Below are 18324 nucleotides of genomic sequence, written 5' to 3'. Positions count from 1 at the left end.
GCTGGCCCACCCTTAGCCTTGATGACAGCTTCCACTCCCGCAAGCATATGTTCAATCAGGTGCTGGAAGGTTTTTAGGGGGATGGCAGCCCATTCTTCACAGAGTGCTGCACTGAGGAGGGGTATCGATGTCAGTCGGTGAGGCCTGGCACGAAGTCGGCAATCCAAAATATCCTAAAGGCATTTTATATGATTCAGGTCAGGACTCTGTGCGGGGCAGTCCATTAAAATGATGTTGTTGTGTAACTACTCTGCCACAGGCCTTCCATTATGAACAGATGCTCGATTCTGTTGAAAGATGCAATTGCCATCTCTGAGTTGCTCTTCAACAGTGCGAAGCAAGGAGGCGCTTAAAACATCGATGTAGGCCTGTGCTGTGATAGTGCCACGCAAAACAACAAAGTGTGCAAGCCACCTCCATGAAAAATACAACACCATAACACCACGACCTCCAAATTTTACTCTTGGCACTACACACGCTGGCAGATGACATTCACCAGGCATTCGCCATACCCACACCCTGCCATCAGATTGCCACAATTGTACTGTGATTCGTCACTCCACACATGCTTTTCCACTGTTTTATCATCCAACGTTTACGCTCTTTACGCCAATCAAGGCATTGTTTGGCATTTAACAGCGTGATGTGTGCCTTATGAGCAGCTGCTTGACCATGAAATCCAAGTTTTCTCACTTCCTGCCTAACAGTCATACTACTTGGAGTGGATCCTGATGCAGTTTGGAATTCATGTGATGGTCTGGATAGAGATCTGCATATTACACATTATGACCCTCTTCAACTGTCGGCAGTCTCTGTCAGTCAACAGATGAGGTCTGCCTGTACGCTTTTGTGCTGTATGTGTCCCTTCACATTTCCACTTCACTATCACATTGGAAACAGTGGACCTAGGGATGTTTAGGAGTGTGGAAGTCTTGCGTACAGATATATGACACAAGTGACACCCAGTCACCTGACCAAGTTCGAAGTCCATGAGTTCCACACAGTGCCCCATTCTGCTCTCTCATGACGTCTAATGACTACTGAGGTCACTGATATGGAGTACCTGGCAGTAGCTGGAAACACAATGGACCCAATATGAAAAACTTATGCTTTTGGGGGTGTCTGGATACTTTTGATCACATAGTGTATAACACTGCAGTAACAAATAGTTTACATTTATGCTTACATTGAATGGCTAACTGAGTTGAATGATAAAAACTCGCTCCTATATATTAAAAAATTCTCTAATTGAGTAGAATGACTTTTGCACTACATATTCCTTCAGTTTGCTCTTGAACTTTGGTGTTTCAGGAGCAAGACTTTTGTAGGCACTGGGCAGAGCATTGTAAATTTTGATGCCTGTATAATTTACCCCTTTCTGTACAAGGGTATAGTTTGACTGGTTGTTATGAAAGTCCTCTTTTGACGTTGTGTTGTGATCATGACATTCACTACTGGTGTTGAAGAGAGAGTGGTTTTTATTAATGAAACATACAAGAAAGTATATCTACTGAGATATCATTGTAAATACCTGCAGCTTCCTAAACATATTCCTGCATGAATGCCTTGGTTGCACACCACTCATTATGCATATTGCTCTCTTCTGAGCGATAAAATCATTTTTTGCCAAGGCGTGGTTGCCCCAAAAGATGATTCCGTAAGACAAAAGTGCATGGAAATATCCGAAATAAGAATGTGTCGTAAGAGCTGCCCTCTCTATCAAATACTATTTGCTGCACCACAACCGCCGCATATGGTATGGCAGACCAGTATTCGATTGAGAGGAGGCGAGGTGTACACTGTGCAGCAGTCTAAAATCGACCTCTTGCCTAATGATGATAAAAGGGTCATTTGTGATGACAGGATTGAAACTCTCCCCTACTCAAACTACTTACTTGCAGCGAGAGAGAAGGGGTGGGGGACTCTGATTGAGTGAGAGTGAGAGAATGAGAGAGAGGGAGGGAGGGAGATAGAGAGAGAGAGAGAGAGAGAGAGAGAGAGAGAGGAAGATAGTCTGCAGAGAAGTAGCATGACCCTTTTATCATAGTGGAAGTAATTTTGTGTGTGTGTGTGTGTGTGTGTGTGTGTGTTTGTGTGTGTGTGTGTGTGTGTGTGTGTGGTATAAATATTTATGTGTACCATGTATGCATGTACATACACACACATAGACCATGTGTGGAAAAAAAGATAAAAAAGAAATATACACACACACACATCATGTGTGAGCAAGAAAAATGTTTAAAAAAAACAAAAAACAAAAGAATATTGAAAAAGCATAAACATAAAAAAAATTGTATATTTATTTATACTCTATATATGTGTAGCCTCCTTGTACATCTTGCAAATAGAATAGTTTTTAAGTTTTTCACCTGCCGTGAGCCATCTAAGTCAGAATTATTTTTAAGTGTATACAGGGCGAGTCACTTAACTATTGCCACCTATAGTAGCTCCAAAAGTATGATATGAGCTGAAAAGTTTGTGGGACAAAAGTTGCATGGGACAACAGGGGCCATATTATGATGTTGGTTTTTTGTTGTTAGGTGGGGTCACTTCAGAGATATGAAGGTCACCTTTGTTTTTTTAAATATGATGCTACAGTTTGGTACTTATTTTCTGAAAGCTGCTGTTGGGACAAATCCAATGATGTGTAACAGTAAGGTGTTTGATGGTCAACGAAGGTCACAAAGGTGGCATGAATCTCCATTCACAGAAGGTGTTCTAAGTGGTCCATTGGTATTAACGCAGTGCAGCAATCTTCTCATCATGGACTGAGTAGTATTTCTTATCACATCGGCACTTATCGAAGCACATGCTCTGACAATTCTCTCTCGTATATCTTCAGGTGTAGTTGGAACATCTTTATAAACAGTGTCTTTTTATGAATCCCCACAAGAAAAAATCCAGAGGCGTCAAGTCTGGCAAACTAGCCAGCAATGACACATATCCTCCGCAACCAATCCAACAATTTGGGAATTGTCTCTGCAACCCATTTCTAGCCATCAGAGAAAAATGTGCTGGACACCCATCATGTTGATACGACATTCTGTTCCTTGTTGCAAAAGGTGTTTCTTCCAATAACAGACCTAACGTTTCTTGCAGGAATGTGGTGTACTTCCTACCATTAAGATTTCCTTCAATGAAGTAGGGGCCTATAATTCCCACACCATACATTCATCAACCACAGCTTTTGGTGTGCAACTTGCCGCAGCCAATATGAATTTTCAGTTGCCTAATAATGCATGTTATACAAGTTAACATTTCCATGGGTTGTGAATGTAGCAATATCAGTAAATAAAATCAAATTAATAAATGTGTCATCCCTCTGAATCTGAAGTTGACCCCATTGGCAGAATTCAATGCAACGCATACAATCCATACTAGTTAATTCTTGGTAGAGACTGATGTGGTAAGGATGATATTTATGGCAGTGCAGAACATGAACAACACTACTCTGGCTTTCAATTTGATGTGAACTAACACAAGAATCTCAGACCACAGTGGCAAGAGTACCAATTTCCGTTTTCTCGCTAGTAACTTCCCTTTGCCGCATATGTTTCCAATGTGTTAAAGGTCCAGTTGTTCTCAACTTATCATACACATATTTAAATGTATGACATGGATATCTTTCAGTGCATAACCAATGAATTTCATTGGCATTCTCTGTAACATTAGATGGATACACCATATTCGGCGAACATTTACTATTTGCACGATATACAAGAGAGAATTGTCAGAGCATGTGCTTTGATAAGTGTCAAAGTGGTAAGGGATACCACTCAATCCATTATGAGAAGATTGCAGCACTGCATTGATACCAATGGTCATCATTTCAAACACCTTCTGTAAATGGACGTTCTGTACAAAGTCCCAAGTGACTGGAAAAAGTGCAGGTGATTTCTGTATATAGGATGGGTAAAAGAAGAGACCCACAAAATTTGCAGACAAGTATCCATAACATTGGTTTGTTGCAGAATTCTTGTACATATTCTCAGTTCAAATATATTAAGTCTCCTTGAAATGGAAAAACTTCTGTCCAGGAATCAGCATGGTTTTAGAAAGCATTGTTAATGCGAAACTTAGCTTGCTCTTTTCTCACACAATATCCTGCAAACCATGGATGAAGAGCAACAGGCACATTCCATATTCCTAGATTTTCAATAAGCATTTGACACCTTGTCCCACTGCAGATATGTGAGTAGCTCAAAGACTTCATAAGTAACAGAACACAGTACATTGTCCTTGACGGCTAGTGTTCATCGGAAACAAGGATATCTTCAGGAGTGCTGCATGAAAGTGTGATAGGACTACTGTTATTTCCTATTCACATAAATGGTCTGGGGGACAGTATGAGCAGCAGTCTGCATCTGTTTGCTGATGATGTTGGGGTGTCATCATGAAGTGAGTGTAGGAGGATACAAGATGACTTACACAAAATTTCTAATTGGTGTGATGAATGGCAGCTAGCTCTAAATGTAGAAAAGTGTAAGATAATGCAGATGAGTAGGAAAGATAAACCCATAATTTTCAAATACATTATTAATAGTGTGCTGCTTGACAAAATCACATTGATTAAATATGTGGGCATAATGTTGCAAAACAAAATGAAATGGAACGAGCATGTAAGGATTGTAGTAGGGATAGTAGAGAAGACAAATAGTTGGAAGAATTTTAGGAAAGTTTGGTTCATCTGTAAAGGAGACAGCATATTGGAAATTAGTGTGACCCATTCTTGAGTACTACTCAAGTGTTTGGGATCTGCACCAGGTCAGACTAAAGCAAAACATTGACGAAATTCAGAGGAATGCTGCTAGATTTGTTACTGGTGGGTTCGAACGACATGCAAGTATTATGGAGATGCTTCAGGAACTCGAATGTGAATATCTGGAGGGAAGCAATGTCCATTTTAAGGAACACTATTGAGAAAATTTAGAGAACCAGCAGTTAAAGCTGACTACAGAACAATTCCACTCCTGCCAATGTACATTTCACATAAGGACCATTAAGATAAGATACTCGTAAATTAGGGCTCATACAGTGGCATGTAGGCAGTCACTTTTCCCCTTGCTGTACTTGTGAGTGGAGTGCTTTAAGCAGTTTGCAATAATATCTATTACTGTACAGTACATCAGTTACAAAATGTGTATTAAAGGTTTCATGCATGTTTCAGAATATGTGTATGAAAATTATTTTGATTATTACCTTCTTGGAATTACATAATAATCCAAAACAACCAATTCAAGATGTGATGGCATTTTATTATCATTGCAGTGCAATGATACAGAAACAATTTTATTTCAGATCAATAAATTCATCAATATTTATTTTTATTTCACTACATAATTTATGACTCACAGTAACTGTGTAATACTGACAGAATATATTACAATTAAAAATATTTTTAAGTCTTGATTAAATATTATTACAAGGATATTTCCTTGGACAATATATGTACAACACTGCAAGAAGTCATTAATTAGCTCAGACTCAGACTAGTGACAGTGGATGCTGCTTGCATGGCAGAGCATACCACACAGCTGCTTATCATAAATTGACACAAACAACACAGGAAAGACAATTGTTTCCACAGCCTTACTACATATAGCCTTGGTGGCTTGTAAATAAAAGAGAAAAGTACATTGGAGATAACAGCTGAAGAAGCAAGGGAGAGCTGCGATAAAAAAGGAAGGAAGAAAATGTAACTTGAGGATTTAGTGAGTATCATTCATTCCTAAGAAACCCCGTAGCTCCCAAAAAATCATAAACTTTCCAGATAATACAACAGTTCAAGGAGGTGATACAAAATGATAGCAAATATTCAAAAGTTTCGGTAAGGATACGTTTCAAGAAACTGGACAAAACAACAGAAAAAAAATTGAAAGGGGACAGAAGAGTGGAGGAAACCAAACAACATGTCAACATTAGGAGAAAGAATGAAATTTGCTTACATTCTCAAAAAAGAAGGATTATGACACATGAAAAATAAAATATGTCTTAAATTTATTATAAATATCTAAAACTTCTTCTGATTTCTCCCATTGGTACAATTGCTTAAATATGAAAACTAATTAATAGTTTCTGTGTTCATAAACACCATCACTCACTCACATGTAGGCCTACAGAAAAAGACAAAGACAAAGAAAAAGACACACACACACACACACACACACACACAAACACACACACTTATGTAGAACAAATAGCTTACACACATAACACAGGAAACAATTATGTTGCCTGCAACAGTTAAAAAGACTTAGCATAAGGTGATTTTCAAAACCTAACAGGTATTTTCAGAAGTATTTTGTTTTTGGTAAACTGTCCTAGTAATTTCTGTTGAAGATCCACCAAGACAGTGCACAGCCTCTCAGTATAAATTATTTCAACTATTATCCTGCACATAGAGCCGTGGTTATCTACTCTACATCTGTGCAAGATGTTATAACATTCACACAATCATATTTGCTACACAAAGAATAACTTTCGATCTAATAGAGACAATAGTCATATGAAAAATGCACAATAAATTAGTAAATATCACATAATAAAATTATGAGGAAATGATCTTCTATGTAACCATAATATATTCAGCTACAATGTAATCTAAAATGCCCTTTATGAGGTCACATCAGTATTTGAATCACAAGTGCTGCACATTTAATGTTTTTCTGATGTGCATTTGGCTTTGGGATGTTTCCTGTTGTACTTAAATGAAGAGAAGGTGTAGAGCCACTAATGTACTGAGGTATTGGAATTCTGCTCATTTCTTGAGTCTTCATAGTCACTTTCACTTCCCACAGTATTGTTGCTTGACACAGACTCTGTAGGAGCATTTAGTGGTTGCCCTTCACTAAATTTTGGCACTTCTAGAAGGCTTCTGTTTGCTGCTGGCTGCTGCTGCACAGGCAAGTTACCAGCATTTGCATCTTCAATAGCTTTCCGTAACTGAAAAATTATATCAATATTAATACAATATTGGTGGAAGTGACCACTACTAGAGTACATCTGCCTAAAAAATTAAACATGCTTTCATTTACTAAAAATCAAAAAGAATTTTCAAAACACATAAGAATTTATGAAATATACTAACATCACAAACAAACGTTTTGAACTGTTTGGTACAATTTGGTTTCAAGAGGAAGTGCTCATTGTTCTGATCTGAATCTTTATCTTTGCTGAAAGTTGCATTAGTACAAATACAGGATTGTCGACATAAAAGTTTTCTGGGTATGGCACTGCGTCATAATGTATAAAACTACTGCTGCTGGTTTCCTCCACTCTTCTGTCCCCTTTCAAACCTTTTTTTCTGTTGTTTTGTCCAGCTGCTGCAACCGTGGCTGAAACGTTGGTTTTTCTCCAGCAGCAGTAGTTTTATATATTATGATGCGGTACCATACCCAGAAAACTTTTATATCGACTGACTCTGGCCGCGGAAGCCTACGCAATTATATCAAGAGATTGCTTTGTCTTGTGTATTATTTTGATTCACAATTCTTGTGTGTGTGTGTGTGTGTGTGTGTGTGTGTGTTGAGGGGGGGTGGGGTGGGACTGCACTGGACTTACAGTAATAACGTTCTAGGGGAAAGATAATTAAATCTGGTGTTAGTTCGAAAACATCTGACACAGACTATTCATAAAATTTCATACTTTGATAATTGCTTCATATATAAGTGTTAATGTTCTCTGTCATAATCACTATTTGTCTTTTCTCAAAAAATTGTGGAAGTCATGTTTGCAATACCTACATAAAAATTAGCTCCACAAAGACATCATGCATTTAACACTACAATAGAAAGGAGTTAAACACAGGTGTATGCATGTATCCAACAACCTGTAAGAGCAAGATAAATGTCTTTTGGGTAATATAGTGGATGTTAATAAAGAAATTGGAAGAACCTTCTGTTGGGAAACTCCTCATATTCAGTTTCAAATGATTTTTATAGGGAGTTTTAAAATTAATATATTAAGTTATAGTATTATTAATATTAGCATTATAATAGAGGGTACACCAAATATATCTAGACAGAGCAAATATACTGAGGTGCAGGTTTTGCAAAGTTATAGTGAACAATGTGGCAAATTTTCTGTCGTGTACCTGTGACTTTTAACATTTAATGCTGCTGAATTATGTCACTACCTTTGCTTTTTTAAAATGATACTCTTAAAATTTTTTTCTGAGGCATTGGATAGAGCCTTTAGAGAGGACTTCAGTGACATAGCATGTGTGGAACTTGATTGTATAATAAAGTAAACTCTTGTGGTATTGTTGGCTGGGAGAACACAAAGTACAAATTCAGCTCCTAATTAAAAAGGTTTTTCTGTCTAGAATGGCACCCTTCCTTCACAAAGTATGAGAGTTGTGTTTGTAAATGTATCTGAATAGTGTAGATGTGTGTGTGTGTGTGTGTGTGTGTGTGTGTGTGTGTGTGTGTGTGTTGGATGATGATGAGAGAAGGGAGAGGGCCAAAAATGACTGCCCTACTGTAAGAAATGTGATCTTACTTGCCACTCAGGTGTGATTCATGTGTTTATTATTATGAAAGTCACATTAAGCGGTGAAAATGTTGACATTACTCACTGATACATGCAGTAAAACTTTCTGGACAGTCGTTACTGCATGTAGACTTTCATTTGAATTTTTTGCAGCACAGGCCCAGGTTATAAGGCATTTAATGCTTTGGGAGGTACTGCTGTTTCCTTTTACATCTTTTGTTTTAATATTTCCAACCCACAGTTGAAAGTCCAGAAGAGTTAAGTATGGTGAACATGCACACTATTTCATGTTTCATGAATGACTGAACCAGTGACCTGCAAATGTTCTGTTAAGGTTTTAACATGTGTGCAGCTAATTAGTCATGAGGATCACTATCAAATGGAGGACCTGAGTTCAGTTTCGATTTTTGTCATATTTTATTGCCTGCCTTATTCCTGGGAGGGCATGGTTGTGGCACACTTAGCCTCGTGAAGATATCAGAGAAGGTACTTTAAGAAAATAGCAACTTCAGTTTTGGAGAGTTAACAGAACAGCTGGGAGAGTGGTATACTAACTACAGACTACCCCCTATTCTGATGGCCAGTAACCCGTTAAACACAGGATCTAACAGCAGTTTATCAAGATAGCTTAGTCCTCTTGGTTTGGTTGTAGTACGTTAAATCAGTTCTACTTTCAATCATATCTTGTTCAGTTTGAGAACACTTCTGTCTCAGTCAATGCCCCTTTGTTCTTCCTTAATATTTAAAAATTATTGTGAAATTATGCTATACAAAACCAAGCTTTTTTCTATAGATGTTTGCAAATTTTAACACAACAAAAATATCTACACAATTGTACTCACTGCACAGAAACATTTACTTACCTCTTTCAGTCCTACTACTCCTATCAGTCTTCCAGTGGCAGTGACATAGGCATGATTAATTCCAACCATTGAGAAAAGTGAGTGGACCTTGAGGAGGGAAGTTCTTTCCACCAGCTGAAATGGAGCTGGATCAATGTGACACTTTTCAAAATTTGTGGCTTTCCTCATTTCTTCCTCTTCCCAGTGTTTCTGGTCCTCAGGAGACATGTCTATAACCCTTTCTCGAGGCTGTAAATGTGCAATAGTTCATGACACACCTGGCTAAGACATACAATGATTTCTGTTGACTTTGACTAGCATATCTACAATATTTGGCAGCACTGTGAATTTAATTTTTCGCTTCCATAAGAATAATATTGAACATGCATGCAATTTATCTGTTACAGTTTATTGAAGAAAAATCACATGAAAACAAATCATTCACTTAGCAGTGTTAACACAGCAATAAAAAATTACCATTTATAGATGATACACAAATTTCATAAAAGTTAATATACACTTCATGAGTAATTATTTTTACATCATACAAGAAGTAAAATTCCTAACAGTTTACTTGCTTGGGGAGCTTGTCATTACAAACATGTCACTTGTCTGATTATAAAACTTGGTTTTTTCACAAATTTAGCACCCAAAAGTACAGTATCATATTATATTCACTGATCAAACTTGACAGTTTAAATTGTGAAATCACTAATACTGATATTAAAATAACGACACGTTGTTGTTTTGATTAGAAGTTCTTTTGCATTTCCTGTTATTTTTAGATTATCACTTAATATATTGAAAATAGTGTTTTTTGTACATAATTACAGCATTCAGCTTTATTTCACTCTCAAAGCTTTAGGCACAAAAATTTTTGAAATTCATAACAGCTATAAATCATAGCCGTGACTTTGTTGACATACATAAATATATTACATCTAAGGATCACCACTGATGCATGCAGCCAATACAACACTAACTTGATGGTTATTAATGATGTAGAGGTTATAACAGCTGTGTAGCAGAAGGATAATTTGATGCCACAGAAGGAAATTTTTATGGATAGCATCAGATTATAAATATATTAATGAAAAATGCAGAACATGTAAGAGAAATGTGCAGGAAAGGTTTCATCGAATGGAGCAGCAATGCTTCCCCATCACTCTAGGAACAAGCAGAATGAAGGCACTGGAAATGAAGAGGAAACCTGAATTAACAGATGGTGCAGAGGATGATATAGATACTGTGGCTTATGTTACACACAAGAACTATTGTGAAATTTAAGTAAACTACACACATCACAAAAAGTTTTGCATCACCCTGGTTCCCAGAACTCCTGAAGACAGACGTTGACTGCGGATATTGTTTCACAGACACAGTCCCTTCGACTGTTCAGAGATGTTACTAAACCTGCCCAAAGATGTAAGCAACCATGGATGAGCAGCGCCTATTAGTCGGTGGGGCTCCGACAACCGATCAGTTCCAGTCATTCCACCAGGATGGAGGTACACGGGTCATGTTGTTTGTAGTTCAACCATGCCTAGATGGTCAATACCACAGTTTGATCATGTCCACATTGCTACTTTGTGCCAGGAAGGGCTCTCAACAAGGGAAGTGCCCAGGCATCTCGAAGTGAACCAAAGTGATGTTGGTTGGACTTGGAGTAGATACAGAGAGACACGAACTTTCGATGACATGCCTCGCTCATTCCGCCCAAGGGCTGCTACTGCAGTGGATGACCACTACCTACGGATTAGGGCTCGGAGGAACCCTGACAGCAATGCCACCATGTTGAATAATGCTTTTCGTGCAGCAACAGGACATCGTGTTACAATTCAAACTGCGGCAAGGTGGAGGTTCCCAGATGTTTTGAGGTGGCATAATGTGGGGCTGACAAATTCTGCTGGTGGTCATGGAAGGCAGTGTACCAGCTACACGATATGTGAATGCCATCCTCCGATCGATAGTGCAACCACATCGGCAGCATATTGGTGAGGCATTCGTCTTCATGGATGACAATTCACGCCCCTATCGTACACATCTTGTGAATGACTTACTTCAGGATAACGACATTGCTCGACTAGAGGGGCCAGCATGTTTTGCAAACATGAACCTTATCAAACATGCCTGGGGTAGACTGAAAAGGGCTGTTTATGGACGACGTGATCCACCAACCACTCTGAGGGACCTATGCCAAATCGCCGTTGAGGAGTGAAACAATCTGGACCAATAGTGCCTTGATGAACTTGTGGATAGTATGCCACGATGAATACAGGCATGCATCAATGCAAGAGAACATGCTACTTGGTATTACAAGTACTGGTGTATACAGCAATCTGGACCACCACCTCTGAAGATCTCACTGTATGGTGATACAACATGCAATATGTGGTTTTCATGAGCAATAAAATGGATCAAAATGATGTTTATGTTGATCTCTATTCCAATTTTCTGTACAGGTTCCGGAACTCTTGGGTACGAGGTGATGCAAAACTTTTTTTGATGTGTGTATTATCTAAACACCCATTGAGCCTGGTGGATTTGTCTCTTAGACAGACGGAGTTTAGTGATCTCAATGTATCTAATAGGTGCATTACGTTTGTAGTCCGATATCTAATGTCTATGTTAATATTGCCAAATATCAGATGTCTGCAATTTTTACATCTTAGGAGCATTATTATCAATTTTTTAAAGTTTTATATAAATTATTCTTCGTTATTATTAGAGGAGTGATACACTGATACAGATATTAGTTTCTGATTTGGTATCAATATGGCTGAAACTGCTTTTATAGATAAAGAAGTTACATCTAACCTCAATATTCTACATTATATGTTTCTTTGATAAAGATTGAAACACCACAATGCTTCAACTTGGAACTTGGAACTGAGGCGATGCAAAACTTTTTTAGGTGTGTGTATTTGTTTTTGCTTTATTTTCTATTTTCAGTTATTAACATAATTTACTCAACAAATAATTGGCATAGTTCTACTACAGGTATTTTTTGAGGCTCTTATGTTAAAAAAAAAAAAAAAAAAAAAAAAAAAAAAAAAAAAAAAAAAAAAAAAAAAAAAAAAAAAAGAATATTTGTAATTATGATAACACACTTTTTGTTAATGATAAGAAAATTCTTAGGAAGACTCTGTAAATTATGGCAGTTGTCTTATTTTCAGGATCACCAGGTAAATGTAGCATATTTGTAATGAGCAGTTGGAAGTAGTCAGCAAAGGTAAGGTATGTAAGTAACCATACTCATTCAACATAGTGACATAGGTGGTTATTAACAATAAGAATAATGAGAGACAAGAAAAAAGTAGCCATATAATGGCAGCAAAGTGGAGAGCAGACATCAAGTGTAATATGCTATCATTCCTCTTAGCCACAACTCCACTGATGTGAGTAGTTACAAGAGGCAATCAGTAAGTTTTTGTTTGAGGCTGTTGCTGCAGTGTATATGCAATGTAGCACAAATCCAATGTGGGTATATAATCCCCAATGTATGGACAGGGATTAGGATAGCATTCATGTCTTTCTGACATGCATGCGGTAAACATGCCAGGCTGTGGCTAAGCCATGTCTCCGCAATATCCTTTCTTTCAGGAGTGCTAGTTCTGCAAGGTTCGCAGGAGAGCTTCTGTAAAGTTTGGAAGGTAGGAGACGAGGTACTGGCAGAAGTAAAGCTGTGAGTACCGGGCGTGAGTCGTGCTTCGGTAGCTCAGATGGTAGAGCACTTGCCCGCGAAAGGCGAAGGTTCCGAGTTCGAGTCTCGGTCGGGCACACAGTTTTAATCTGCCAGGAAGTTTCATATCAGCGCACACTCCGCTGCAGAGTGAAAATCTCATTCTGGAAACATCCCCCAGGCTGTGGCTAAGCCATGTCTCTGCAATATCCTTTCTTTCAGGAGTGCTAGTTCTGCAAGGTTCACAGGAGAGCTTCTGTAAAGTTTGGAAGGTAGGAGACGAGGTACTGGCAGAAGTAAAGCTGTGAGTACCGGGCGTGAGTCGTGCTTCGGTAGCTCAGATGGTAGAGCACTTGCCCGCGAAAGGCGAAGGTTCCGAGTTCGAGTCTCGGTCGGGCACACAGTTTTAATCTGCCAGGAAGTTTCATGGAAATGAGAACTTCAGCGACATTATTCCCAAATGAGTCCAAACAGGACCAGCATGCTGTTATTCTTTTCTTGGCTGCTGAAAGACAAACTCAGTAGAAATCCATCTGAGGATGACGAATGTGTATGGAGTAGCTTGTCTGTCAAAAGCCACTGTTTTGTGGAATGCTGCACTAAGTTCCGGGATGGGATGCATGTCACCATATTGCAAATGTCGTAATGCAGAAGTTATGCCAACCAAAGAAGGAGACACTTGAGTACCTACCCTATAGTCCTGATCTCTCTCCATGCAATTATCACACCTTTGGTCTCTTAAAAAAGGCCTTGAAATGTCAATGATTGCATTCAGATAAGTATGTGTAGCAGGAAGTTACAGACTTCTTCATCGGGACATGGTGTTTTACCAAACAAGTATCTTCAACCTGGTGCATTGGTGAGATGATTTCCTCAATGGTCATGGCAATTTTGCCTGATTGGCATACCAACTCTGGAATGCATAGCCTTTGAATGGAAACTTTTTGATTGCTCCTTATACATGCATCTAGTCATGCTTGACATAGCATTACAAGTGACAAGAAAGCTGTCAGTTTTGCAATAGTAGATGAAGAGACAGCAACTTTGATATTCCATAACATTCCTTTTTTAACATTTTATAATTTATCCTTTATTAAAGAGAAACTGATAATGCTTGTTACACACTGCATGCTTTTAAGTGGTAACGACAGGTCTGTTACTTCACTCTACCATGATTTACAAAAAAAATTAAATAAGCTGGTCATATTTTCAAGAATGAATGTGCCATCTATGACCACCTTTCAAACTTATAAGGGCTCAAATAGAAGGAACTTACACCAATTTCAATCTGAGCATATGAGCTGAAGAGAAATCCAGTCTCTTCTAGATAGATAAGTATAAATATTTTCATTATATTTTGGTAGCATCAGGGAGAAAACACTAAAGCAATGTAATACAATATTTTGTTCATATGCATACAAACTACATGCAGTCATTTACAGTGATGAGCTGAAGCTTTATGACCACTGCACACCAGAAGACTGATTGACATCTGCTGGTATTGTGGGCATCTGAAGCAATTTGCAAAATATATAAAAGGAGCAGAGACAAATGGGGAATCATTTTAGCAATGATGCAGGCTGTAGATATGGAAATCCACTGACATAAGTGACTCTGACAAAGGGCAAACTGTTATGACCTGGCATTGTTTTGAGCATCTATGGGAAGTGGTTCATGGACAGTGAAACCACAAGTAGGCAACTAGGTGTTGGACATCCATGCCCTATCAAAAAATGTGGAGGTTGGAGTCTTATCCACTCTGCACAGCAGGACAGGAGGCAGTCTGTGGCAGATCTGATGACAAGAGTATATTGTTGGTGCAGGCACAAGTGTTTTGGGTATCGCACTGTTCAGTCCATGTTGTTGAACAGGGGGCTTTGCAGTAGATGACCCAATTACATCATAAATTATGATTGTAGTGGGCACAGTATCAACAAGAATGGACTGTAGATCAATGGACATCTGTCATTTAGTCGGACAAATCACATTACTTGTTACATCAGTTTGATGGCAGTGTATGATTAAACTGTCATCTGGGAAAACAGCTGCTCAAAACAAGAAATATGATAAGAACACAGACTGTTAGGACCATTATTATGCTGTGGGGGACATTCACTTGGGGCCTCTGGTAGTAATCAAAAGTACCATGACAGATGTGGACTACATGACCACTACTGTGGACCTTCTGCATCCTGTCATGCTTGATGTCTTCCCTGATAGTGATTGCATCTTCCAGAAGGAGAACTGTCCATGCCATAAGGCCAGAATCATGCTACAGTCATTTGAGGAGCATGATGGCAAAGTCACACTGATGTCTTGGCCAGCAAATTTTTCTGATCTGGACGTGAGAGACCACATCTGGGAAACTATCAGGTGCCAGCTCCACACCCACAAACCACTGGCCCACAGTTTACAGGAACTGCACGACCTGTGTGCAGACATCTGGTGCTGTATACCTCTGGAAATCTACTAAGGGTCTGTCAAAACCATGACACACAGAATTGCTACTGTATTGCAATCCAAAGGTGGACCAACACATTATTAAGCACAAGGGCATAAAAATGTGGCTCTCAGTGTAAATCACGTAAGTCTATAAGAAGCATTAAAGAATTCAGTTATTCACATATGAATTGTCTAAAGCATTCTCATAATGACTTTTTCATTCTACATAAATGTAACCAATACAACACATTATTCAAAGAAGTAATTTCAAAATAAATGCATCTGTTTTGTTTTGGGTTCAATGTTCAACATACAATGGCCACAGCGGAAAGTGTATTCCAACTGATAATCATTACCTTGCTAGGCCACATGTGGTAGTTTGTGCATTGCATTATAAATTTAAACTCACAGACATTGTGTGAGGTCCTTCAATATGCATGTGGTTAAGTTTACAAGTGTGAAGTATAAGTGGAGGAACAGCCTTGATGCTTATTAATAGCAGTAACATTCCTGCCAAGGCCTATTGCATGTTAGGGAAAAAGTCAGTTGTTTTCGAAACACTTCCTTGAATAATTCATTGTTCCTGGACTCTTGAAATACTAAAATGCATTTGGTTATTTTGTACAGAACAAAAAATCACGTTTAAGTGTACATACAATGTGTTTATATTTGTTGTTCATGTTACAGTTAAACTTCTATAGGTTCTTAAATTATGCCTAAGAGTGCAGGTTTACAATTTACCAATGTGATTGTATTCTCCTGGTATTATGAAATGACAGGATATGTGTGTAATAGATTGTATATCCTGAATTGATACAGCTTAGCTAAGTCCTGGCACATACATGATACTATATTTTCAAACAGTATAGAAATATGGCTGCAGCAATTCTGCAAAAACAACTTCTGCACAATTTATTTTCCATCATCTCAGGTCACTGCCAGTAACAGAACTGTACAGTGTCTGGTAGAAAAAGAAAAAGTTCTCAGCTACAGCCTTACATTTCCGTAAGTATTAACATGTTGCCAGCTATGAGAGTGTGTTGGTGATCAAGATTTGCACCCTACAATTATGTCTTGGGAAACAGTATTATATTTAAGGTCAGAGCACTTATTGGAGTCAGTACAAGATGAATCAAATTTTCTAGATAGAACACCAATAAACATGCCCAGTAGTTAAGTGTGTGTGTGTGTGTGTGTGTGTGTGTGTGTGTGTGTGTGTGTGTGTGTGTGTGTGCATGTGAGAGTTTCACAATGTGATTACTAACCAGCTGAACCTTCTTCAAAGCTCTTGGGCTGGTAGGAACAGTGTTAACATGATTTGCTTCATCTGTGGCATCAGTTGCTTCCATTTCCACACCTTCAGGTTCTGGATTAACATCCTGAAGAGTTGCTGATTTTTTGAAAATGGCTTCAAAGGCTAATCGAATTCTGGAAACAAAATATATAAAAAGTATAATAGAAATTCAAGAACATTTCTCAAGGAAAATTTTAATATTTTTTTTTATGAACACATCAATTCACTGACATAAGACAAGGATAGGGAATAGTTACAAATATCTTGGCCTAATGATATTTTAACAGACTCCCTAAAAGTGCCCATTCAGTGTCATTGAACAACTTCAAATGTACACAGAGAAAATGGATACCATATATATGAAGTAAGCCATGATTTTCTGTTTCTGTTCAATCCCCACCAGTTTATTGTAGTATATTGTGTCTTTAATAGTAACTCAGTCATTACCTTGGTATTAGGTTCAGATACCATACTGTTTTACCAATCTTATTTCTATTGAACATATCATACTCTCATATCAGAGTCAACTCACAAAGCCAGTTACAAGGACACCCACAGCATAATGAGGCACCAAACCATGATGGGACTAGACAGTTTTTACATTCACAGATCAGGACAAAAGTTTGCATGTTACTATAATTACAATATCATTGGCTTCTAGCAGATCTCATTACACGTTTTAAGTGAAAACTGTGGTACAAGGAGATATTTAACTAGATCAGAAATTAGGTACGGCATATTGTCTTAACTATGATCATAGAGGAGTGGCACACATTGTCATGTAATTTTAAATGTTTTTCTCTATGTATAAATGTAAAATACAGTTTGACACAATGTTTGGTGAACACACAGTATTATAAATACTGTAGATTGTTTTCAGAATCTGCATTGTTCAAGACAGAGGCTCAAAGTCATTAATTACACACACCTGAAATTCTTGTACTGGATAATATGCTTAAGTATTCACCCGTTTTCTCTGTATACATTAGAATTTATTTAATGGCACTGAAAGGGAACTTTTAGGGAGTTTCTTAAATATTGTTAGGCCATGATATTTATAACTATTCCCTATCCTGACATACTGCATGCCAGTACCTTGTGTTATATTACTGAATTGACATGTTCACATAAAAATTATTAAAGAAACGAGGCATATTTATTCATGCACAACATCTTGCAAGCAATTGATACAGATGAACAGGTAGATTTTGTCATCCTATTTTTCCGTAAGGGGGTTGGCACAGTACGATATTATCAACTACTAACAAGGAATTGATCATATAAACTATCTTTGCTAATATGTTATTGGCTCCATGAATATTTGACTTATCAGAATCCAGTGCATTACACTGGACATTGCACATTTCACATAAACAAAAGTAACACTGCATATGCCTCAAGGAAGCACAATAGGATGTTTAATGTTTTCAATATACATGGACAATTTATCATATAGGATCAGCAACAGTGTAAGATTGTTTTCCGTTATTGCAGTTGTTTTCAGGAAAGTATCATCATTACACAAATTTAAGGAATTCTGAAATACTACGTCAAGATTTCCACTTAGTGTAATA

General features: G+C 37.9%; 1 protein-coding gene across 2 annotated transcripts in view; it reads right to left on the bottom strand.

Annotated features, from left to right (window-relative positions):
• Positions 1–5309: 5309 nt before the first annotated feature.
• LOC124554888 (chloride channel protein 2) overlaps positions 5310–18324 on the bottom strand; it is a 532144-nt gene continuing 519129 nt past the window's right edge. Inside the window, exons 18-20 of one of the 2 annotated variants that reach the window (XM_047128563.1) lie at positions 16722–16884; positions 9354–9581; positions 5310–6942 (exon numbers count right to left, since the gene is read on the bottom strand). In XM_047128563.1, the coding sequence (XP_046984519.1) occupies positions 6730–6942; positions 9354–9581; positions 16722–16884 (604 nt within the window). In that variant the 3' untranslated portion in view covers positions 5310–6729. The remainder of the gene's footprint in view (positions 6943–9353; positions 9582–16721; positions 16885–18324) is intronic. The other variant, XM_047128564.1, reaches the window with a different exon arrangement.

The sequence above is a fragment of the Schistocerca americana genome, chromosome X, assembly GCF_021461395.2.
Source record: "Schistocerca americana isolate TAMUIC-IGC-003095 chromosome X, iqSchAmer2.1, whole genome shotgun sequence".
NCBI classification, from domain to species: Eukaryota; Metazoa; Arthropoda; class Insecta; order Orthoptera; family Acrididae; genus Schistocerca; species Schistocerca americana.
The sequence above is the reverse complement of the archived record's forward strand: the minus strand, read 5'-3'. Positions and strand labels throughout refer to the sequence as shown.